Source organism: Setaria viridis, chromosome 7, assembly GCF_005286985.2.
Source record: "Setaria viridis chromosome 7, Setaria_viridis_v4.0, whole genome shotgun sequence".
Taxonomy (NCBI): Eukaryota; Viridiplantae; Streptophyta; class Magnoliopsida; order Poales; family Poaceae; genus Setaria; species Setaria viridis.
The window spans coordinates 18,365,781-18,391,158 of record NC_048269.2 but is presented as its reverse complement, the minus strand read 5'-3'; the positions used below and the strand labels follow the sequence as shown (position 1 = coordinate 18,391,158).

General features: G+C 52.4%; 3 protein-coding genes across 3 annotated transcripts; all 3 read right to left on the bottom strand.

Annotated features, from left to right (window-relative positions):
* Positions 1-1,177: 1,177 nt before the first annotated feature.
* LOC117862709 (cytochrome P450 77A4) lies at positions 1,178-3,250 on the bottom strand. Its single transcript, XM_034746210.2, has one exon. It carries the CDS (start codon positions 3,176-3,178, stop codon positions 1,574-1,576), a length of 1,605 nt encoding a protein of 534 aa, XP_034602101.1. The 5' UTR covers positions 3,179-3,250; the 3' UTR covers positions 1,178-1,573.
* An 8,087-nt stretch (positions 3,251-11,337) lies between these two features.
* On the bottom strand, positions 11,338-13,180 carry LOC117862887 (uncharacterized). The gene has a single exon (XM_034746437.2). It carries the CDS (start codon positions 12,679-12,681, stop codon positions 11,629-11,631), a length of 1,053 nt encoding a protein of 350 aa, XP_034602328.1. The 5' UTR covers positions 12,682-13,180; the 3' UTR covers positions 11,338-11,628.
* Positions 13,181-23,803: 10,623 nt separating this feature from the next.
* On the bottom strand, positions 23,804-25,378 carry LOC117865254 (arogenate dehydratase/prephenate dehydratase 6, chloroplastic). Its single transcript, XM_034749411.2, has one exon. The coding sequence runs from the start codon at positions 25,265-25,267 to the stop codon at positions 23,990-23,992; it is 1,278 nt and encodes a 425-aa protein (XP_034605302.1). The 5' UTR covers positions 25,268-25,378; the 3' UTR covers positions 23,804-23,989.

Here is a 25,378-nt window from a genome sequence, read left to right as displayed (position 1 = left end):
GGTGATGATAGCGATGATACACGCATGATAGTACTTCCTCCTTTCAAATTGTAAGGCATTCCAACTTTCTTAGAAAGTCAAAGTATCTCAAGTTTGACCAAATATATACAATAAAGTACTAATATTTATGATACCAAATAAGTACAGCTAGATTCTTCACTAAATATATTTTTATAGTATATCTATTCGGTGCTATAAATTTTTAGAATCATATCTATAATTTTGGTCAAATATAAAATGGTTTGACTCTCAAGAAATCTAGAATGACCTATAATTTGGAGGAACGGACCGAGTAGCCTGCAAATTATGGGCTGAAGTCTTGAAGCAACCATATGCATTCATATGGAAGGTCGTCGACTGCTGTAGTGGATGTGTAGTAGCTTGCTCGTGATAACAGCTGGTGGTCGATCAAGTAGCTACTTCTACAACAAGCTTAGATGAATGATGCAGCTGGTAACACAGTGCGAAGCCTAGGAGGAAGAGGAAAGAGGTCATCTTCCATTCCCAACACTTCCAAACATGCATGTAGAACGTGCTACTGTGCAGCTCTGTGGGGATTACTACTAATTTGGTGAGCGGCACAAGTACTAAACAGCTCGATCTTGTGGGTTGTTCGTGTAAGGTTCAGTTGCCTGAAAACGGATAAATTGTTGGTCAACTTTCTTAGTCCCTACTCAAATAATGGCTCTCAAGCATATGTCCTCCATTCAACAGAGCGTTGTCTGAAACAGGATACGGTCCTACAGTGCCTGCCTGCTTTCCCTCTGTCAGCAACCACCATGTTACTTGGAACCCACACTTCTCCTTCCCCATCTACGATGGCTTTGATGCTACTGGGTCTACTGCTTTTGCCGTATAATCGTATCCTCACGCCTCCGCCACCACGCTAAGAGACGATGCTATCATTAATTGCTGCGTCGTGGACGTACAAGAACAAAAGAATTATGTGCCATCTGCTCCAATGCATTGGACTCGCCCGGGGCACATACAGGAGGACATGTACCCTCACCCTGGAGGTGTGGTAGACTTGAATTACGAACTGATTGAAACGAGTAGCCGAAAGTACACGTCACAAAAAAATGCTTATGCTCCTGCATGCGATGCACGGCCACGAAGCACGAGCCATGTTGGTGGTTCCGGACAGTGATGGCATCACGAAAACAATCAGAAACGCCCATGGTGCTCAACTGTTGCATATATTTGGAAATAGAGAGAAACAAAATATTCATTCTTATACGTTCGTTAACTACTACAGCTACTACCAACATGGCAACATGTAGCATTTTTTCGCGTATATATGCTACATCGCTCGTACATCATACGACACACGACAAGCAGAGACCCGCACACCTGAAGGCGTTCACAGCTCATGATTCATGAACGACAACTACTTGTAGGAGGGAGAGCAGCTAGCTACCCAAGTACCCATACGCATACGCCACGTCTGCCTGCGTCCTCAAGGGAGATCAAGGCAGCATGCAGCCCACGGCCACGGCCATGCATGTCCAGCTGCGCGCGTGCACACGTACGCCAACGACGTCGTGGTGACATGCGCACGCGTCCGACCCGATCATCAGAACGCGAGGCTCCGGGGCTTCACGGCGGCGAGCAGCGGCCGGTCCATGACCACCGTGAACTCCACCTTGTCCTTGAAGTCCGGCGGCGGCTGCGACGGGTGCGCGCGCCACTCGAACGCCTGCACCATCCGGGCCACCATCAGCGCGATGTGCGTCGTCCCCATGGCCAGCCCGGGGCAGATCCTCCGCCCGGCCCCGAACGGGATCATCCGGATCCCCGCCGACCCCGTCATGTCCGCCGCCTCGCCGCCGGACAGGAACCTCTCCGGGTCGAACTCCGCCGGCCGCTCCCACAGCTTCGGGTCCTCGGAGATGGTCGGCAGGAAGATGTCCAGGTTCGCGTCCGCCGGCACGTCGTACCCGGCGAGCTTGCTCCCCGGCCGCACGGCGGCGTGGGTCAGCGAGAAGTACGTGGGCGGGTGCTTCCGGAGGAGCTCCTTCACGAACGCCTGCAGGTAGGGCATGGCGTCGGTGTCCTTTTCGTCCACGGGCCGCGCGTCGCCGACCTGCCGCGCGATCTCCTCGTGGAGCCGGGCCTGGATGGACGGGTTGTCCACGATGCGCGCCATGCCCCACTCGATCGCGGTCGCCGTGGTGTCGGTCCCGCCGTTTATGAGCTCCGCGCAGAGCGTCACCAGCTCGTCGTCGCTGGGCGCGCCGTCGCGGCCCTCGACGCGGAGGTCAAGCAGGGAGTCGAGGTACGAGAAGGGCGCGGCGACGCTGGGGTCCGGCGGCGGTGACGAACCCTGCATCTCGCGGAGAATGGCGCGGCGCCGGTTGATGAGCGGGAGCAGCGTGACGACCTGCTCTGCGCGAACGGCGAGGGCGCGGCGCTGGTGCCGCCAGAAGAAGGGGCGGAGGAACGGGAGGTAGTCGTCCATGCGCACGCCGACGGCGAGCAGCACGCGCTTCATGACGGCGTCGATGCGCACGATGTGCTCCTCGTCGAGGTCCAGCAGCCCGAAGGTCATGTCGAGGAGGATGCAGAACACCGCGAAGCGCGCGTTCCGGAGCACCCAAACGGACGCGCCGTCCGGGGACGCCGCGGCCTCGGCGCGCATCCGCGCCACGAACCGGTCCATGGCGCGCCGCCTCGCGCGCCCGAACTCCCTGAGCCGGGACGCGCTCAGCATCCCGGACACCATGTTCCGGCGCAGGGACCGCCACTCGGGCCCGTACACCGCCGAGTTGACGGTGAACTTGTTGGAGGAGAAGATGTTGCGCGTGGTGTTCTCCCGGGGCCGGCTGGCGAACTCGGCGCCCTTCTCGACGAGCGCCTCGTGCGCGACCTCGGCGCCGCTGATGATCACCAGCGTGCGCTGCCCCATGCGCAGCGTCAGGATGGGCCCGTACTCCCGCCGCAGGTCGCGGATGTAGTGGATGAAGAGCTTCCCGGAGAAGGCCACCTGGAAGAGGTTCCCGACGACGGGCCACCCGGGCGGGCCGGGGGGCAGCCGCAGGCCCCTGTACCGCCGGTTGTACCTCGCCACGGCCACGGCGGCGGCCAGCGCGGCGGTCGCCACCGCCGCCGTGAAGGCGAGCTGCAGGAGCGAGAGCGACGACGCCGCCGCTTCTTCCATCGTCGGCTGTTGCATGGACATGGACGTGGCGATAAATGCAAGGACCCGACGAGATGATCTATCAAGCACGAGTTGGTTGGAGAAGCCGGTGCCGCGCTGCCGGCACTAGATATAGCGCTCCGGTGACGCGGAGCGGAGTAAATGGGAGGTGGAAAATGTGGTTGGAGCATTCAATGGCGATCGCCGGCCGGCGCAGCTGACCGACCACACTCTAGCTACTCGATCGACATGCTGCACCGGCACACACCGTTTTGGCCAGGCCGGGCCAGTGCAAGAAGCTAAACGGTGAACGCTAAGCTAGCTGCTCTGGTTTACAACTGCTCACGGTACACTATACCAGTTGTGTCGACAATCGTACCATGCACACAGGAAGGATGGCCGAAACCGCACCGTCGAGCAAAAGAGCGCAAAATGATTTGAGTTCTACTCCTCATCCACTGGTTGAGATATTGCTTCTCCACCAATCACCGAAAATCTTTACTGTAAATTGAACTGAGGATGGAAATTGCAGTTACGGTTTGAGGGTTTGGTGTTACCTATAGCTCACGGGTCTAGACATAGCTCGCAACAATAGAGGCGGGAGAGATGGTGAGAGCATCGCTAGAACTAGGTTGGGGGGGGGGGGGGGGGGGGGGGGGGGGGGGGGGGGGGGGGGGGGGGGGATTCCTAGTGGATGGGTGGAGGACTGGAGGGGGCAAGGCCATCTTGTCTCTTGACGGGTTAGGATCGGGCAGTGGAGGAGGACAGAGCTAAGCAGAAGCGGGGGCGATAGGGGAGCTCAGGTGTCCACCATGGTGTTGGATGGGGTACAAAGCACAGGTGTCGGGAGGAGAGAGGGTGAATGGATCCGGACCATTGATTCAAGATCTAAGGGTTGGGAATGGCGATTGATAGATAACAACAAAAACCAATCATGTCTTATCATGAGATAGACTCGTATGATTTCTATTTTTAAAGGAAGTTGCTATATATTTTAGGTATCTTAAATTTAACATGAAAACCCAACTTTTGAAACATATAAAAAAACAACAAATGCAACATTATGTTTGATATCCATGTACGCCATCGAGAACACATCTACATTTATAGAGAACATCATCTGCAATATTAGACAACAACGTTGGAACATACAATACATCGCCTAAAACAATCTACAATATCATACACCTAAAGTATAAGAGGTGTTTTTTTTTCTATAAACAAAAAAGCAAAGTGTCTCGTTTTGTAAATTACTAAGTTGCTTATCCCAAAAATTTGATGTGAAATCAGCAAGAACTACAACAGCCGATGGTAATGCAAAACTTTACTCGCTGTTCCTACAGAGGTGTAACTAACTAGTAGGTTCCAAGGTTATAGCATTGGAAGGAGGAACATCAACATCAACTATCCGTCTATCCCTAATGTTTTAGAGAGAAAAAGGGGGCAGGTGTCAAGCGGGATTCGGAAAGGTTGATAAGCGCCACACTCTTATAAATTGCAAAGCTTCAACGTCTATTTATCAATCCAAAGCGATGTAGCTCCCGACATCTACTTCAAATGCATTTATCTAATGTTTGGATGCATGTTGTAAGAGTATAAAGGCCACGAGGAAGAAGTCTATTTCCATTATTATACCTTACCTACATGCATGAGTAGCTAGTTTTCTTGAATCACTCACATATTCCCATCGCTTTTCGACTTTCGACCTCTATTAAGTTCTCTTGCGTCCTAGTTCATTCCCCCGTCAAGAGAGATGAGGCATTATTAGGTTAAGGAGAACCATATGCATGCACCCATGAGGCCATTATCCTCCCTGACCTACACTTTCCTCATCCAACGGGATTCACCACAACCTAAGTATTTTAGCACCAAGCTCCCGATGATTGTCCCCTAAGGCCCTAAGCATGTGTTTGGTTCTGAGGATGGGACGGGACAGGACGATCCCACTTTTAGAGCTGTTTGGATGAGAGTCAAGTGGGATGGAGTCATCCTCTTAGAGGAATTCCTCTAATACCTGGGATGACCCCGTCTCTCCAAATCGAGAGGACAGGGTCATCCCCCTTGGACGTTGTTGCTTTCCATCGCTAGCAAGTGGGAGCTGGAGGAGGAAGGAGAGAGCAGAGGCTGGAGGACCGGCAAGATGGAGCTTGAGCGGCCCTCTCCGACAACCTGGGCTTCTTCCTCACGGTCACCGGCAGGGAAAATAGTGGGGACAAGTTGCGTGGGCGAGCTCGGGCGGCCACTAGCTGGGGCAAGCAACGGCCACGGGCGGGGACAAATGGCTGGGGCAAGCTCTTGAGGCCACTGGCCGCGACGAGTGGCAGGATGAGCTCGGGCAGCCCCCGACGAGAACGAGCGGTAGGACTGTGATCAGGCAGCCACCGGGCGAGGCGAGCTCGGGCGGCCCCCGACTGCGACAAGCTATGACGGCCATCGAAGGGGAGGGTGGCAGGGGTAAGCTTGGGCGGCCCCCGGCGGAGATGAGGAGCAAGAACGAGCTCGGGCGCCGCCTCCTCCTTTGCAAGGGGAACTGCTCAGGTGGAAGAAGATATGGTGGGAAAAAAAAGAGGAGGATGACATGTGGGGCCACGAGTGATAGATGGCCCCCACCGATTACTATAGTTAACGGTGTGAAATTGACATCCATCCCGTCCCTTTCAATCCCTCGTACAAAAAATTAGGATGGACCCATTCTGTGAACCAAACATGAGGTGGGATAGTCCGGTCCCAAAAAACTATAGGATCATCTCATCCTACATCGTCTCCAAACCAAACACACGCTAACTCTAATATCGCACTTGTAGAGGTCATATCAGCCTTGGTGGCTTCCACTCCCCTATCATTTTTCCTAGGTGCAAACGGCAATGATGTGGCACAGTTGCGTCAACAATAGTGATGCTAGGTATGTAGAACTTATGAAGCTCCAACGTGTAAGAAGCTAAAACAACGTGCATTTTGGAACGGACCTAAATTTGGAAACGGAAGGAGTAAACAATTGCAGTTTCATCAGAGACGAAGAAGAAAATGATTTACGATGATGTTACGACGCGGATGAAATATTTTCTTATGCAACTCTTGCTGTGCGTCGTCCATTTTGTCACTGCGCGGAGTCGAGCCGACGCGCGGCCTGTTGTTGCGGGCTCCGGCTGCTTGGTGCCTTGAGCGGCAGCTGCCGAGGAGACGAGGACAAGCCCGACGGCCGCAGCAGGCCGGCCGCGATTGCCCCCCGGCCCCGGCGGGTCACTCGGAACGTGCGTGCCATTTCCCTCGCTTTTGGCCCGAAAACGAGGCAGCACATTAAACCCAACCAACTTCGCACAGTGAAGCGATCGGCGCGGGTACTGGGCGTTACAGTACCCCGCAAGGACTTGCGATCATAGAGGCTGGCACTACTCGCTGGTGGATGCCGATGGGGACGGGCGGCGCGGCCGGCCGGGGCTCGGTTTTGTCGACGGGGCTAGCTGTGCCGTGCCCCGCGCTGTAGCACAGCGGCGCGGCGGGCCATGCTGTCCCCGTTAACTCTCGCTCGCTGGCCCGGCCGACGCGGTGTGAAAGCCGAGATGGAAGCGGTTCTAGAAGCTGGCCAATGCTGCTGGCCCCGGAGGCCAGAGCAAGGTCGTAATGGGCGCCGCCGTACACGGGGCAGGGCATTCAACGATCGATCATCGATTCACCCCGGGAAGACGCCAAGACGGAACAGCTTTGTTTACTCACCCTGTCATCCATCATGGTTACAAACTGGGGAGCCTGGACCAGCTTGTTTTTGGCGAGCGTGGAGGGAATTGAGTAGCGAGCAGAACCGCCGGCTGGCGTCCGTCGCTGGTCCATCATCCATGTTCCATCACTCCTCTCACAGTCTCACTCCCCTGTCCTGTGTGTGCACCTGAGTGAGCGACTTTGCGTCCGGTTCCATCCAATTCGACCGACGTACGAGCAGGCCCATCTCCACTCCAGGGTTCAAGCCTTTTGGGCCGTGCGTAACGAAGGCCGTTTGGGCATGTGCTGATTTCTCCCTTTTTCTAACCTTAAATTTTATCATGGACTAATTCCTTTATCTAAACAAAATCATGGAGTAATTGCTATAATTTTTCATGTACTCTTTTTTTTTTGCGAAATAATTTTTCATGTACTCATTTAGGTGGCACATGATCCATGTGGCCTGCAAGTTGGGCTAAGCCCATTCCAGCTTATAGCCCAATACCGAGATACAGATTCTGGACCTGACAAAAAGGCCAATGCATGTCTCAATATGCAATAGTGAACTATGCTCTGCCGAAAGGTGATACAGGCTTTCCCCTGCACATACCTTGGTTTACCACTACATATCAGAGCCTTGAGAAGGATAGATGTACAACCACTCATTGATAAAGTTGCTGTCAGATTGCCAACATGGAAGGGGAGACTGATGAATAAATCTGAAAGAGTAGTACTGCTCAACAAGCTGCTCTCATCCATACCAGTATATTTCTTATCAGTAATTCCCCTAAAGAGGTGGGCAATAAAGAAGATCGACAAGGTGAGGAGAAATTTTCTATGGAAGGGGGAAATTGAAGCAAATGGGGGTCATTGCTTAGTAAAATGGACAAATGTACAGAAGCCAAAAGACTATGGAGGGCTGGGCACATTGGAACTCGAAAAATTTGGCAGAGCTCTCAGGCTTAGATGGATTTGGTAACAATGGGTTGATCCAAACCGACCTTGGGAAGGAAGTGAAGCACCAGTAAATGAAGTAGATCTTCAGCTTTTCAGAGCAAGTACACATGTGCATATTGGCAATGGCCAAAGGGCTGAATTTTGGAATGCATCATGGCTAAATGGACAGGCCCCAAGAGATATAGCTCCCAATCTGTTCAAGTTGGCTTGGAGAAAACACAACAAAGTTGAGGAAGAACTAACAGCCAACAATTGGACTAGAGGTCTGACGAGAATGTCCACACACAATGAAATTGCTGAATTCATATATTTATGGGAATCGCTGCAGGATATCAACTTAACTGACCAACCTGATCAGATAGTTTGGAGATGGACACAAGATGGGACCTATACAGCAAAGTCAGCTTACAGAATTCAGTTTCAGGGATCCTACTGCAAGTTTCAGCCACAAACAATTTGGAGAGCACAAGCTGAAGGGAAATATAGACTATTTACATGGCTGCTGCTCCAAAGAAAAGTATTAACTGCAGACAAACTTCAACTCAGAAACTGGCCATGCAATCCGGTCTATTCTCTCTGCCAAGGAGCTCCTGAAACAGCCACACACATGTGTCTCCATTGCTCTTATACTATGCAGGTATGGCAACACGTTCATTTCTGGGCACCAAACCTAGTGACACTACCAGAACCACATGAAGGAATCCAAAGATGGTGGAGGAGGTCCATGCAATCGGCCCCTAAAGACAAAAGGAGAACGATAGCAGCATTACTGATGTATACGTGTTGGAATATCTGGAATGAGAGGAATCGTAGAATTTTCCAAGGCAAATTGGCTTCCCCATTCGTGGTTTTCAGTTTCATTAAGGAAGAAATCAGCTGGAGACAAAGAGCTTGTGGCGCGCTAATGATTACTTAGTTTCCATGTTAAGTGGCTCATGCAACCCGAGTACTGAGCTTGATCTTTTCATGTAATAAAACTATTGTAACATTGTACTTCCTTTCTCTACTTATATGATATGGCAGAGCTCCTGCCCTTAAACGTTCAAAAAAAAAAGGTGATACAGGCTCGTCCTGTCAAATTCTGCTGACTAGTTGATGTCATAACAGAGTCGATGCTATTGGCAACAATTGACACCGTGCTCACTTGCTTTTGCTTTATTCGTTAATTTTGTTGAATGCAGCTGAGTCGTTGCAGATTCAATTGTACTCTGAACCCTTGTACCTTCTGCCAAAATTGACTTGGCCTATTCGCTTCAGCTTATCAGCCGGCTTATCAGCCACCGAACAGTGTTTTTCTCTCACAACAAATCAGCCGTTTCAGCTTTTCAGCCGGTTTATAAGTCCAGCCGAACGGGGCTTGTTGTAGCTGTCGGTGTTCCTCGGCCTTGCAAAATGCCTGTGCACAAGATGCGTGCTTAGGCCATACTGTCTCTGCTTCGTGTCATGCTGCCTGAGCAGCCGTCCGAATGTGGCCTTGCTTTGGCGACCTACCGTATCGTCTCCGGGTCCAGGGGTCGTGTTGATCACGAACTGTAGAATATATGCCTCATCATCCAGTTCCTTTAGCTGGAGTTAGAGCATTTCGACGTGCAAGCCGTGTGTGCTCAAGATTACTTACGTACGAAGAACATTGGATGCTGCACGTGAATCAATGCACCTGAATTACAGCTTTATTGTGCGCATGCATTTGCGATTGCTGTTCAGGCCACACAAAGAAGGAAAAAAAGGCTGCATTTGCTCCCATGTTGTAATGGTAATACTCCAACCTGGGACACCTTTCTGCAGTTGCAAATTGCCATGGACGAAACATAAAGGCTGCGTGCCATGAATGGCCGAGCATATCGGATGGCTACTTCTCACTGAACCTAACATACCTGACAGAAAAGTGACATGGAGTCATGGAGTATGTAGCATCGTAAAGCAGGTAGTATTGCATAAAGTTTTTGTCCACGGCTTTGGATTGGTTGGTAAATTGCATGGGAAAGCTGCCACGAACAGGAAACGCCAGCGAGAGGGAGTTGTAGCTATTCTGACTTCTGAGTTCTGACCGCCCTCAAGTCTGCACACTTGGCAAGCACCTCACGAATCATGAAACTGGAAGGGCCATGAATTTGATTTCTACGTCACACCTTTGCGAAACATAAAAAAATGATTCACTCTGTCCCCTCTCTTATCCTCACAGTAATCCCTCCTCTCCGTCGACCTTCACGCCGGCGGGGGACGACTGCTGGATGGCAGCGCCGCCCGCGGCGGCCTCGGCGCGGCGTCCGGCCAGCGGCGCCCCGCGCGTGGGAGCGGCGCGGCGGCCCCCATGAGGGTGCGGCGAGCGGCGGCCCCGGCCCGTCCCTGCGAGGGAGCGGCGGCCCCCTGGCAGCGGAGGTGGAGCTGTCGCGTCTCCCGGCGGTGGAGGAGGTGGTGCGGGCGGTGGAGGCGCGGCGCCCGGCGACGACGAGGGAGGGGGCGCGCCGCGGGCGTCGGGTCCCCATGGCGCGGCCCGGCCGCCACACGGGAGAAGCCTCGCCGGAGGGAGAGAGAGAGAGAGAAAGAGAGAGAGAGGTGGGAGTGCGGGCCGCACGGGAGACTGAGGAGGGGTATTTTGGTCTTTGGTGGTTTAGCCAGCTTTAGCCGGGTTCAACCCGCTAAAGAAATGTTAGCCAGCTAACATTTGGAAATCAGAATTTTATCTTGCATACACCATTTCAACTCAATAGGCCTAGAGAAAGTAGGCCGAGATGGTTGTTGGAACCATGATGGAGTTTCAGATTGTTGGAACCACGATGGAGTTTACTTCAGACTGGCACTTCTTTAATTATCTGAGAATTGGCATCTGGCAGCAACAAGCAAACGCGTGGCGATTTTTATCCTTGTCTTATGAGACGCCAGCGGCCGTGGCAATTCTGCGAGAAGCAGTCCGTGTAGCCAAGCGCATTTCTTAAAGTAGCGACTAGAGATAATGTGGCGAAGGTTGTATGGCACACGGGAGCTGATCGACCAAACATAAATTACGCTCTTACAAAAGGGGCAATCAACATCTGCGATGGCTATGGATGTGGGCAGTTTCCTCAAGAAAATGACTGCAATCGTGCGGCACTTACAGAAAGTTATTTCATCGCTATCTCCACACCCCACTAGCAAGTACATAATGCCCATCCTTACAAAATGGAAACATGTTAATACTGTTTCTTAAGCTTTCCATGTTCATATAAGTCCCGGTGCAGTAAATGCCACTGACATGTGGGCCCACGCACTCCGTTAAGCCAAGGGTAGAGGGGCATAATTCCCCCCAAAGCTTGATGCTGGCCAGTACCCTTGACTCGACATATAGATTAATAAAAGAAGTTTAGTTCATTTGCTATAATTTGCTCCCCGTATGTTGTTACTTGGGCACCAAACACTATGATGTTTAGCTGATGCAGCACCTCCACGCAGAGTACTATTCTTCAAGCCTTCTATTCTAAGAGCCTAACAACTCCATGGCATGCTAATCGAGGTAGCAACCTAGTCAAGAACGATTAAAATCAAACCATCTGATGAAAGAGGGTAACAAATATCCAATCTTTGGTATATTTCTGAAAAGGCACTAGCAGAACACTGTTACAGGCATGTCATGTGTTGTTAAATCAGCACAGCGACGTAGCAAACTGAAACGAAAGCATCTCTTTCCGTATGTCAGCCTCTTTCCTATCCTACCAATTCACAATCACATCCTTGTCAAGCATCGGATTAATCAACAAGAGTCAACCAGCAGCATGTCGATCCTAATCCATTCTTCCAAGCACACAAATCAAGAAGAGGAAATGAAAAAATGGCGATATAAAATTTCTAACGGCATGTACAGGTTAAGTGCTCTTGGAAAAGCCTCTGAAGCCTTGGATCAGCAGGCAGAACCCCTGCCCCGATGCTCCTACGCCTCCGGGCTTCTGTCGCCCACCGCTCGACGGTGCCGGCGGCTTCTCCTGCTCCTCGCCGGCGTCGGCATCGTCGTCCTCCGTCCACAGCCTCGTCTCCGACGCGCCGCGCACCTGGAACGTGAACACGGCGCAGGAGGAGGAGGAGGACGCGTGGGGCGGCCCGGCGCCGGCGTGGAACAGCCAGCCGTGCAGGTCCCACGTCATGTCCACCGGCGCGCCGCCGTCGAGGAAGATGGTGTGGCTGCCGCGGAAGTTCCACCGCAGCCGGCGGAGCTGCACCACCTTGCGTCCGTCCACGGTGACCCACGCCTCGGCGTCGCCGTCCAGCAGCACGACGCCGATCTCGTGCTCCGCGCCGGCCTCCAAGAACCGGGCTTTCGTGGACCAGCAGCCGCACCCGACGAACCGCTCCCGCCGCCGCGCCATCCGGGACCCGGCAATCGGTATCCCGCCGTGCAGCCGCTCGACGTACCCGCGGCTCAGGTCCCCCAGCAGGAGCACGAACTCGGCGTCCGCCACGACGGCGACGTAGAACCCGGAGGCCGGCTCGGGCCCGGCCCCGCCGGCGGCGTACCGCGCCGCGGCGTAGTCCCAGAAGACGCCGACCACGCAGCTGCCCGCCGTGAACGTCCCGCTCCCCTTCTTCCTGTGCAGATGCCGCGGCGCCGCGTTGCCGGCGCCGCGGTGGCGCGAGGCGGCGGCGGCCTCGTGGACGGCGACGGAGAGCGCGGGCCCGTCGGGCGCCCGCGACCACGTGACCTCGAGGAGCAGCTCCTTCCCCGACGCCGAGAGCCGGGACCGGTACACGGTGGTGACCGCGCTGACCGCCACCGCCCTGCCTCCTCCTCCTCCTCCTCCTCCTCCTCCTCCTCCTCCCCCGGCGGCCTCCGGGGCGCCCGCCGCCGCATTGGCGGCGCCGGAGCAGGCGACGTCGGAGATCCGGACGGCGTGCTCGCTGAAGCACGACACCAGGTCCTTCATGAAAGCCTCGATCGATCTCCTCTCCCCTCCCGTCCGTCCCTCTCCTCTTCTTGGCTGGAACGGACTCTTCCCCACGCGGAATTCTTCGGCCGCCTACCACTCACCACCGGGCCAGGGGGGCGTGCTGGGATGGCTTTCCCGATAGCAACGGCCGCACCGGCATTATGCTGAATTGGTGATGGCGACGGGCATTAGGACAGAGAGACAGGAGACGAAGGAGGGGCGAGTGGTTCGGTAATCGCAGGAGGAAGGTATCTCTTGATCGGGAAGCCTGCCAGGCAATAGGCCGGGGCTTACAAGGTAGGTATAATCTCTCCCGTCTCCGACCCAACCCATGCGCCTCTTCTGTTACCACTGTGCGCGCCACCACGGCGAACAGTTTCTTCTTCCCTGCCGTGCTCCTTTAATTCCCTTCATTCAAATCACCAGCGGGATGGGACGGGACGGGAGCACAAATTCCTCCGGCGCACCCGAGGCAAATCTCGTTTTCGCCTCCCAAGGCCTCCGCTAAACTACGCCCTTCAGTCTCCTTTCAGCTTTGTTTACGCATCTCTTTATATGCCGCCCTTTACTCATGCGTAATGCTCCACTGAGGTAAGGACTTCTTGAGTGGCTTCTCCACAGGTTTCTCGCGAAGCCCTACCAATCGGGGTAACATGAAACGTTTTTACCGGAGAAACCCTGCAATTGCCGCCTAGAGGAGCTAGTTGAGGGAGGAGAAGCCAAAAAAAATAGCTTGCCATGGCTTCATCCCCTTTGTGGAGCCAAAATCCCCACCATACCCCTTGGCGCGGGGCACGGAGGACACCATCGTCTTGGTGCGCTGTCGCCCTAGTGCGGGAAGGTCGGAGGGCGGCGACACCGGGGGCCGAAGCCCGGAGGCCATCTCGGCCTTGGCGATGAGGGCAGGACGGCGACGGCGCGCACGCGGGCAGGGATGGTGGGAGGCGAGCCACGGGGATGGCGGAACACGGGGGCTAGCCGGCGGCGGGGGGCGGGCCGGTGCCGGCAGGAGTCGGAGGTCGAGCGATCCGTGGGAGGAAGAGAAAGAAGACCGGTAGCAGGATAAGGAAGAGAGAAGGGGAAGGAGAGAAAAATAAAGAAAAATTTTGGCAAGAAAAAAATAAATAGGATGAAAAAGGGGAAAGAATATTATAGGTATTTCATCTTATTTTTTTATTTTTGGAAGTTGTTTGCATCGAAGAGGCCACAACTATACCTCTACAGAAGCTCTGAAACTTTCCGAACGAAAAGGGCGGCGGCACCTGCAGCCAAAAAAGGAAGTTCCTCATCGTCCTCGGTTCTTCTTCACCCACGGACATGTAGAGTCTAGGGATGGCTCTCTACGCCGAGGGAGTCTGGGCCACGTACGGGCGGCACTGAATTGAGTGAAAGAAAGCAATCACGTCGCGGCAGCACCAGATGGTACAGCACCACCAGTGGGAACCGTCCGATCAGAAGGCGACGTCTCGGATCTTCCCCCTGGCTGGAAGCGATCTGCAATAGGCTACTAATTAAAGGCTACAGTTCAGTAACGGCTGCGTTTTGCGTTGCATGGCAAGCATTAGTGTGGTACTGAGTGCTACTGTGGCGGTTCAAGGTGCCATGGCGTAATGAACGCCTTGATGACGGTAACAGTAAGCCACAGATATGTTTGGTCATACCCATACGGCTAGCGTGAAATGTACCAGCACGTATTGATACTTGCGCACAGGGGAATTCTACACGCGGAGTAGACCAGAACTGCGAGTGGCCGAGTGGGTTTCCAAAGATTTGTAGTCGATCCCTACGAAATTCATTGGCTGTTCCGAACAACAGGAACGCTAGGTCCAGGATCCGCACGTGATCCAAGTCCAGGGGCACACGTTTCCAGCGGACCTGCACCTGCCAAACCGCCCGTCCCCCGCCACCCCCCGCGCGGCCGACACGTTTCGGCCAGGGCCTGGCGCGCAGCCGCAGCCGGTTCCCGCGCGCGCGGCGCGGCCCCCGCCGAAGCGCGAACCCAACCCGGCCACGTCCCCTCCCGCGCGCACGGGCGCACGCAGCTCCCCCGCGCCAAGCCGTTAGCCGTGGCGTGCGCCCACCCGGCATCGGCCGCAGGGTTTCAGCGCCGAACCTTCCGTTCCGGCTCCCACGGGCGGCCGGGTCGCGTCGCGCATGTGCGCCCGCTTTATGGATCGGGAACCGTGCTCTGCTGCAGCAGATCTCGTTCTCGTCCCGCCCGTCGCGCGGGGCGCCCTCCCGCGCGCTCGAGATGCGTTTGATGCATGCCGCTTACGTTACGTTCGTGGCAGCTCAGAAATTGGACGGCAGGCTGGCCTTCGCTAAGGACCATCGAATCTCCGACGAAACGTGCCGGCTTTCAATGCCACGAACGTTGTTTGCGCCGAAGACGGGCACGATCGGTCCTGGCTTTCCATGCTCACAAGGGCTTCCACCTACAGATGCAGGACACTGGGCACGCACACACACAACTAGGAGCATCTGTACTGCAAAGCGTGCAGGAGTGAGGAGTGAAGCATTCTCAGACGGGAATGGCCTGAACCCGGCCTTCCGCCCCAACCGTAAAGAAGAGCCCTCGTTTCGGCATTCCATCTCTCGCTGCACTTCGGCGCCACGAGTCTGGTGGTTGGCCGGCACGACCTACTTTCCCCCCTGCCGGAGCACGAACCCTGTACGCATCGGCTTCCCCGCGCGTTTCTAGTAGTAAACAAACACGGCGGCGAAACACCCTTTGCGCGCCAACCCATGTGGCTGGAGCGTTGGAGCAAGCAAGATTGATGCGTCGTCAACTAGCAGGAAATTATACTAAAACTCATGCGTACTGGTGGTTTCAGTTCCGAGTACATGTCGTTATACTTCTTGTCCTGTGCTGCTGCGCGATAGATCTACCATAATCATTGACTAGTGACTACCGACGCCAGTTTAAAAACCCTGAACTGCAATACTGCGCTCGTAAGCAGAAAACGGATGCATGTTCTTGTCCGCATGTGCTACCACCTCAACCACCGGGGCCAGTACCTGACTGATTCTGATTGTGCATGTCATCTCAGCTCCTTCTCTGTATCGTTCGTGGTACTTGTTTTCCTTTGTCTCATTCTCGCGAGAGAAAATTATGATGCTCAACATCACACTATGTAAGGCATCTTTACAGGAGCCGCGGGTAAAGAGTCGAAGGAGACGTGGTTTTTTCTCGTCTCTAAATTTTTATCCCTGATGACCTGTCATCAGAGAGACAAAAAATCTTTACGAAAGATAAAGGACACTTGGGTTAACCGTATCTCCAAAATCCTTTAACTAGCGTCTCCTCGAAAAATCTTTGCGAAAGACAAAGGAGACCTGGGTTAACCGTATCTCCGAAATCCTTTAACCAGCGTCTCCTATGAGTATCATAGGAGATGTTGGTTAAGAACTGCGTCTCCTTTGACAGTGATGCAGGATTAACCAACGTCTCATATGGTACTCTTAGAGGAGACATGTGTTTACATCACGCGTCTTCGATTACAATGTTATAGGTTTCAAATACAGGTTCCGTCCAAGAACATCGACCGAATAGATTCATCAATAGGCACATCAACAGAAGGTAACAGATTCATAGTATCGCATGCAGAACAGATTCATCAACGGCACATCAACATACTCATCACAGTAACAGATTCATAGTCATTACAACTTAACAAGTTCCATAGGTAACAACTTAACACATGTCCACATATCAAAGAAACATGTTCGCAGACCTGAGCAATTAAATGTCAATCCCTGGGTTCCTGTAGTGAAATTCTCCTTTCCCTAAGATCACTTGGTTGACGATGAATGAGGCAATTTTTCACGAAGGCCAGCCAACACATTGTTGTCGAGGGGGGTTGTCATCACCTCAAAATCCTGATGGGAAAACATAACAAAGTCAGCACATGTGTGAAAATATAACGCATGCATGTTTCCAGGTTACGCCTAGAAAAATGCTACAAATTTGTATGCATTCTGGCTGGCATCCTAGGCCTCACATGTGTGCAACGGGTTCATTCCACTACAAAAACTGATTGAATTCTCAAGCTCATCAAAAAATCATGGATCACACATTTGCACTCAGCAGTCAACTTTTCCCAACCCAGAAAAATTCTAAAAATAAAAACTATTGTTGGATCAAGCAATCAGGAACACCAAAACCAGGCCATCTTAATCAATCAGGAACATTAGAGTGCCCTACACCATCATCTTCAATTGCTAAGCAACCAAAAGAAAAAGAAAAACTCTACAACCATTCACGAAACAAGGAAAAGCTTCCATAGCCAATCAACTAGCGCTGGCCGGAGCCATATAATGAGGAACATACATCTATCATGCCGCAGATGGTTCGACACATCATTAACTATGAAGCATGAGTATCTAAGATTGAGTACCATCCAACAAAACCAGGCCAAGGCTGTGTTGCATAGCTAGCACCTCTTGCAAATTAATCTCAGTACACGCAATCAAAAGAAAGTACCTTAGCATCATCATCCATAGCTAGTAATCCCATTGCTTCCACCATGTGATAGGCGGCATAGAGGTCGCAGGTGTTTCTAGGAGGTTGCTTGGCACTGCAAAAAAATATATAAAGAAAAAAGTGGTGAGAAGAAAGCAACTCAAGCTTCAGTACTAGCTTTCACAGCCAGCTACCATACCGGGAACTTTATGACATGTTCCAAGTTACTACTGTCCAACTTCTTCATGGTGCAGTAAGAAATAAAAAGCTCTACAACAAACCATGGAACATTGGTTAGATCACTGTCAATAAACTGCAGAGTTTGTTGAGGAAAAAGTTGGAGGTTAGAAGAGAACTTACTCATTAAGCACATCTTTCAACTTGCTATGATCATGCCCTCTGCCCCAGAGTAAATCAAAATAGAAGACGTTGTTCCACTTTGGAATAACTACCACTGAAATCCAGTGACCACATGTGTTATGCGCAAACATGACCATTTTCTTTTTAACATAGTGTTGGAAGGCCTTTGTAACATATCCCACCACATAAGATTTGTTAGAACTTATAGTAGACAAAGACATCAACTCAGGATCAAGGAAGCCCACAGGCACAACCTTTGCCTTAGTTTCTACAACCATGGACCTAAGGTTAAGAAAAACAAAGTGTGAGGCAAACTACATGGTATAGACGAACCGAAGTAAAAGCACATTTAGATAGCAAATGATTAGTGAGAAGCAGATTAAAGTTTCAAGCAACTTACAGTGTGAAGCAACGGAGAAGTGACACATCCAAACCATAGATCTTGAAGAGGTCATATAAGTCATTGAAACCCATAAAGAAACACTTGTTGTCCAATAATCTCAGATGATGGGAACGCTCGTACCTGACCACTATCCCATTCTTCTTCTCAGAAGATGGGAACGCTTGTACCAGTCCATTCTCAGAAGATGGTCTTTAGCTCGAGGAGTTTAAGTGATGTGAATAGTTTTGTCCATTTTTGCTTGCAGCCCGAATAGAGTGGGGTCTTCATATCTACCACCAGCTTTTTTAGTTTCTCCAATTCTGAACTATTATACCCAGCATACCCTAGGGCGTCACGCACCATCTCCTTCAATTTGTCTACTATATTGACATAATTGTTACCGATACCAACTAGGTCCTCTTCACTAAGATCATGGCCTGCAGTCTGCTACCACAGTTTGCTTCACCAGTTTGCTACCAAAGTTCTCAAGTTCAATGCATGTGCATGCTCATCTCATCATCCGGGGGTTTATGGATGACTACAAATGCTGGAACATGCATGGCGAGGGTGGAGTTAATGACCGAGACCTCCAGGCTGGTCGTATGGGTCAAGATGACATCTCTGAAAATCAGCAGAACACTAGTGATGATGGTGAGGAAGGGCTCCCTGACATTCTCACAATCAACACATGGACAACACATGGCAGACTTGCTCTTATTCGACTTGTCCGCCTCTACCACGATTATGAATAACTTCAGACCATTAAGTACTCTCCACAAGTCTGGTTCTGAAGATACATCCAGCTCCGATCCGCCATCTACACAGTCATGCAAGAAAATAATAAATATCCAAGCAAATACTTATGACACGATCAATAGAAATAATGCTAACTAGTTTAAAATACATATTTTGCATGAAGAAGTAAGCCATGCAAAGAATTTTATTGGGCCTCTTCCTATGCATGTTCCAATCAGTAGCAAGGAGTGTGCTACCACGTAGTAAAGAAATTGACTATCTACTACCATATGATAATCATAAAGGCAAGATTATTGCTTCCTACAAACACACACACACTAGCTATCATGATGGAAAATGTGGCATTGGGAGCAGGGCGAGCGGCCTCACCTTCTAGGCACCTTGGATCCAATTGCCGAGTGCATGCAAGAGCTTGCAAGCAAGCAAGAGGTAGCCTTCAACAAGCCAGGGATGGAGAGCTAAGGATGATGGAGATGACAAAAGGGCCCTTGCAATGGGTGCGGGGTAGGGCGCAGTGTGGTCTGGCCCTTGGCGCCTCGGCCTGTGAAGGGAGCGCGGCCGGCGGCTAGCCTGTAGGGAGCTCGCGGTGGCAGTTGTGGCGACAATCGGCTAGGGGGTGGCGAGGCAGTGAGTACAGGCGGTGCAACACGAGCAGCTGGCCAGACCGGACGGTGCAGCGTGGTGGTGGCAAGCGGCACAACACGGTGGCGGCCAACGAGCTAGCGACGAGAGCGAGGGAGCGCGGCTGGCGCTTGCAGGGAGCTCGCGACGGCGGCTGTGGCGATAGGGGGCTAGGGGCCGGCGAGTACAAGCAACACGGTGCGACATGAGCAGCCGGCCGGATCGGCGGCAAGCGGCACGGCACGATGGTGGCTAGAGGCGCGGCACGGTGCGGCAGCGGCTAGAGGCGGAGCGCGGCGGCCGACACCAGCAGCAATAATTGGAGCCACTGCACGGTTAGAGATAGAACTACTATTGTCGTAGACGCCAAGGCAGACGCGGCTATTCCGGTGCGCGTCTCCAATGTGCCGGACGATAGGAGACGCGTTTTTTTAAAACATGCGTCTGCTATGGTCTCACCATCATAGGAGACGCGCTTTTAAAAAACACGTCTCCTTTTATGCCCCACAAAGGAGACGCGTATTTAGTACCCGTGTCTCTTATGATTGACGAACTCAATGGAGACGCAGGTTTATAATACATGTCTCCTATATAGGCACATAATGGGAGCTTTCAGCAGACTCATAGGAGATGCGGGTTGTTAACACGCATCTCCTGTGATGGTGTCTTCTTTTACAGTTCCTTACACAGTATCGCTTGCTGCAGGAACGCAGGCTTGCAGGGGCATGTGCTGGCCCACGAGGAATCCACCGGGATATGAATTATGATAAATAGTTACGTGTCATCGGGAATTTTCTTTAAAAAAATAATGACGAACAAGTACTACGTCGAAGAAGTCGTCCAGGAATGGTAGGGAGATTATACAAGGAACTTCGTAGCCATCGGCAGCATCCAGACAACGATCCAGAAAAATAGTACTCCCTCCGTTCCAAATTGTAAGTCATTCCAAGAATCTTGGAGAGTCAAAGTATCTCAAGTTTGACCAAATTTATATGATAATATAATAACATTTATGATGCCAACTAAGTATCATTAGATTCTTTATCAATTATATTTTCATAGTATATCTATTTGATGTCATAAATCTTTATATTTTTCTCTATAATTTTGGTCAAACTTGAGATGCTTTGACTCTCCAAGATTCTTGGAATGACTTGCAATTTTGAACGGAGGGAGTACTTGTTTATATGCGTATGTAATGAAAACGTGTGAGGCAATGAGGTCCAGAACAATGTCAGCGTGTTCGATCAGTACTTGTGCATATGCATATGGTTGTACTTTGTCCATTTGCACGGCTAGCTCGATGCTATTTCAAAATACTGAAACAATAATGCTGAACTGCTGATAGATCTCGCAACCACTGGCCCACTATGCTCTTTTGGAAGATGATGGCCCGACGTGACTATGTCTTTAATGGCGAAACCGCACTGTTGATTTCACAGGATGGATGGATGCTGGATGCGTAAGATGCCGCTGCGACAGCGCGGCGACGGCGACCAGGCAGGGACCAGCCCAACAGGAGGAGTAGGCCGAGCTCGCTCGTGCTGCACACATGAGCCCATCATGAGGCCATGACATGCCGGAACAGTGACCAAACCTTAGATATATGGGTTCGTGTCTTCGTGAGGGTTCGTAACGTGCTGGTGCCTCGAGAGATCATCTCGACTATAAAGCTCGCGGCGTGAACAAGGCATACTGCTTGATTGGTGTGTTTACGAGTGCTTCATCAGGAAAGAAATCATCATCATCATGATAACCTCTCTCAGAGGCCGAAACGAAGCAAACACCACGTTGGGCTACCTGATAACTTGGGCCTAATCGTTATCGCGCAGTCAAGGAGCCAGCCCACCAGCCCAGCCCCAGCATAGGAACTCCAAGGCCGCCGTTCCTCTGCGACTCCTGCGAGCCTTCACAGTTTGAGGACATCTTTGATTTGAGGAGATTTTCATCTTTCATGCTCCCAATTCTGGCCGAGTAACCCTGTTCACTAGGATTTGACGCACTTGCAATGGTTAAAATGAAAAAGAAGTTATTTCATTTCACTGCTTGAACTTAACCTTTGAATTACAATTGGAATTCCATCATTCGCTTTTCTATTGATTTATACAGGAAAAACATACTGACAGGACGGTCATTCTGCTTGGAGAGCAACTCCAACGGAGTTGCTATCTGACTCTCTAAATCAAAAATTGGTAAATCAACATGAAAATCATGGTCCAACAAAGTTGTTATCTGACTCTCCGTTCTATGAGATTTGCTAAACTTCCTCTCACATTTGTCAAACTTAACTCTCCATTCCATCCGACTGCCAAACTTCCCCTCACACTTGCCAAACATGGCAAGCCAATTTACCTTGCCAAAATGTGGGTCCCACGTGTAGTAATTGCTAGAATGGAGAGTACAAAATGGAGAAGCATACAAAATAGAGAGGCTGTTGGAGTGGATAGAGAGTGCGAATTTTTAGAGACAAAACTATCTATTGTGATTTGTAGAGTGGGAAATAGATGGTATGTTGGAATGAGCAACTCAATATATAGAGAGGAATCTTTTTGCCAAGTTGGATAGAGAGTCAAATAGAGAGCTAAAAATAGATGGTTGGAGATGCTCTTAGAAATATAGAGAGAAAATCTTTTTGCCAACTTGGATAGAGAGTCAAATATAGAGCTAAAAACGGATAGCCTGTTGAAGTGCTCTTAAAAATATATAGAGAGAAATCTTTTTAGCAACTTAGATAGAGAGTCAGAGAGAGAAATGGATGCTCTATTGATATCTTAGAATATACGGCGCACATCAACGGTGGCTATTTGAACTGCTGGTCTCGCCACCTACCCAAACATTTGGTAGATGAAATAGGAAGCTTGGTATTGCTCAAGTACAGGCTTGCAGCGTAAGAATGGGGAACAGTAAAGCGATTTTTAGGAGAACAAGCAGCACAAGAATGGGAAGAGAAAATAATGATCTAGTTGGACCGGGAAACGGAGAAACTTTCAAAAAAAAAAAATTCATCACACAGCTCCAATTCTAAACTGAGTACTCTAGGGCAGCCACAATATTGCAAAAAGTTAGCATTAGGCAATAAATGCAGCACTGTTTGAAAGCAACATACATTGTGGGATTGCACCATAGGAAAAGATTCCTTAAGATGCGTTGTAAGCTTGAGTCTGAACATAAGCAATAAAAAAAATATCTTCTCTCTCTTCTTCTCTCCCTCTCCCTCTCCCTCCATCTCGTGCGCGGTTGTTGTATTCGCGCCACTACCTGGAGCTCGCCGCGTTTGCCCCTACGCCATGGCGAGCTCAATGGAGAGCTGTTCTGGCGGCCGGAACACGATGCCCATGCGGGGATGAGGACTTACCCGACGACACGAGCTTTGGAAGGGCTTGCGACCTTCGAGCTCCAAGATACCCAAACGCAGACGAGGCGGCACGCGGAGCTGGCTGAGCAAACCTCTTCGCGAGCGCCTGGCGCGTGCCCAGCTCGGCCATGCCCACGCCTATGGCCCTACCAGTCTCTGCTCTACTCGCTCCCTCCTCTGAATCTCCTCCACCTAGTAGAGAGAAGAAAGTGACGCTTGATTCAGCAGGAGGGCAACTCGATCCAATAGTTGAAGCTCCGATTCCAGCAAACAATATAGCTATGTGTCTTGTTGTGGAGAGAGGATCTGGATGATTTGGCTTCGGATGGAGGGGAACGAGCGTCAGAGCGTGCGCGAGAGATGGAGGGGACGATGGGAGAGGATAGGGACGGTTGGGAAGGTTGCTGTTTTTTTATTGTAGCGTGGGTCCCGTGTTAAGACTCACACATTGTGTCACGGGCATAGACTATTACCGATTTTGTCTAGGATCCACCTTAAGGTGCAGTTGGGCCATTACCATTGCCCTTGCCCTTAGCATCATCGATTGGAACTCTTCTCTTTGGAATATATAATCGATTATTCGAGCACTGATACCCTCTCTTTTGTACTCCGCTCTTTAAGGGGAGCTGCATCTATCTATGGTGCCCGTTTCTGTTGTCGCTGGACAGCCTGTGGCTGCTGTTGGGCTGCGTGGGCGGCCGTGGCGTGGCGTAGGTGCGACGTCGCTGCGCTGGGGTCCGGCGGCCTCCGGCTTGGTTACTGAATTATGTGTGCCTCGTCAATGTCTCACCACAAACATGTGTGCAATGAGGCCGCATGCTGATAAAAAAATGTTTGCAGCGAGGAGTAGTTCACCTCCCTTTCTTTGAAAAAGGAGCCAACGCGCATGCCCTCTCTGACCGCATCAACGCATTTTTCACTTCTTTTCCCTGACAAGTCCATTCCGCTTCGAGGAAATGGGCGCGACATGACGCCTAGCGGCATAGCGGCGTGGGATGATGCGGCCAAGTGAGCAAGAATACGCAGCCAGATCTACCAAAGGTTGCCAGGGTAGGAAAAGGGAAGAATATACTATTGCCAGTGGCCACCTACCCATTTGGGAGATTTTTACTTCTATGTTTGAAGGTTTTTCCTTTGATCTACTAATAGCAAAGTGCTCGTAGTTTCAGACAACACGTGAACATGAAGGGCATCTATCTCACAGGTATATTCACCGCAGATGAGTTTGGAACAATTACACGTATTACCACGATAAAAAGTGAAAACAAAATTAATCGCTCCCGTCAGCAGCGAGGGACGAGTAGGACGACATGGCCACAATCGAACGTCCCTACTCGGCGACTTCGCCTCCGGGGAGCTCCAGGAGCAATCAGGATGACGGCGAGGAATCGGATGAGGAAATGGTGGAGGATCCGGCGGTCATGGGGGTCATGTCCATGGGGTAGCTCCCGAGCACCCGGAGGAAGGAGGTGTACTCCTGCACCTCGGCCAGCGCGTTCTGCGCGCGGGGCTCGGCGAGGGACGCCTGGAAGTCGACGTAGAACATGTACTCGAAGTGCTTGGCGGTGCCGACGTTGGCGTCGTCGACGAGGCGGATGGGCCGGTGCCGGTGCGGCCGGCTCTCGATCTTGGTGAGGGAGATGTCGCGGAAGGCGAAGGCCGAGAGCACCTTGAAGAGGACGGAGGTTCCTTCCTTGTCGTGCGCGAAGACGATGCTGGTCTTGAAGGGGCGGTCGGTGCGCGGCACGATGGGCTCCCTGGCCAGCATCACGAAGCGGGTGACGTTGCCGGAGTCGTCCTGGATGCCGTCGGCCAGCACCTCCATCCCGTACAGCTCGGCGGCGCGGGAGGACGCGATGGCGGCGGTGTCGCGGAGGCCGTTGGCGGCGACGTACTCGGCGGCGCCGGCCGTGTCGTCGAAGGCCTCGCGGACGACGTTGAGGCCCATGGCGGTGAGCGTGTGCTCGCACTGCGCCAGCGCCTGCGGGTGGCTGATGACGCGGGTGAGGCGCTCCTTGCGCACCCCCGGGAGCGCCAGCAGGCAGTGGTGCACGGGGAGCTGCACCTCGCCCACGATGTGGAGCCGGTGCCGGAGCAGCAGGTCGTAGTTGCGGTGGATGCTGCCGCCCAGGGAGTTCTCCACGGGGAGCACGGCGCGGTCCGCGATCCAGAGCTCCACGGCCTGGAACGCCACCTCGAACTGGTCGCAGGGGATGGCGTCGCTGCCCGGGTACGCCTTCCCGGCCGCCTTCTCGCTGTACGCGCCCGGCACGCCCTGGTACGCCACGCGAAGCTGCGACCCATGCATCGGCGCCGGGGACAGGTCCGAGATGCGCAGCGGCTGCGGCAGGTTCTTGCTGGCGGCGCCGCCGTTGATGCTGCTCACGGGGACCAGGTCCAGCACCGCCGCCCCGTTCTGCGTCGGCGCGGGGGCCGCCGCGGGCGCGGCGTGGACGTTGATGGAGTGCGCGCCGAGCGCGGCCACTTTGCTGGACAGCACCGCGCAGCTGCTCTGCCACTCTGTCCGGCCGCCGACGACCGCGCCCTGCAACGAGCACCGGACCACGCCGCCGCCCCTCCCCTGGGCGTGGCACGCGAGCCTCGGATTCTGACCGACCGGCGCCCTGATCATACTCGCTGCAGCCATTGCCACACCAATCTGCTCAGCTCAGCTAGCTACCTCTCCGATTGTGGTTTGGTGCTCTGTTCGGTGGAAGGAGGGAACCGCGCCGGGGGGGGGGGGGGGGGGGGGGGGGGG

Bases quoted from the DNA above. Each gene is read 5' to 3' on its own strand.
- LOC117862709 (XM_034746210.2), bottom strand. From the start codon at position 3,178: ATGTCCATGCAACAGCCGACGATGGAAGAAGCGGCGGCGTCGTCGCTC.
- LOC117862887 (XM_034746437.2), bottom strand. From the start codon at position 12,681: ATGAAGGACCTGGTGTCGTGCTTCAGCGAGCACGCCGTCCGGATCTCC.
- LOC117865254 (XM_034749411.2), bottom strand. From the start codon at position 25,267: ATGGCTGCAGCGAGTATGATCAGGGCGCCGGTCGGTCAGAATCCGAGG.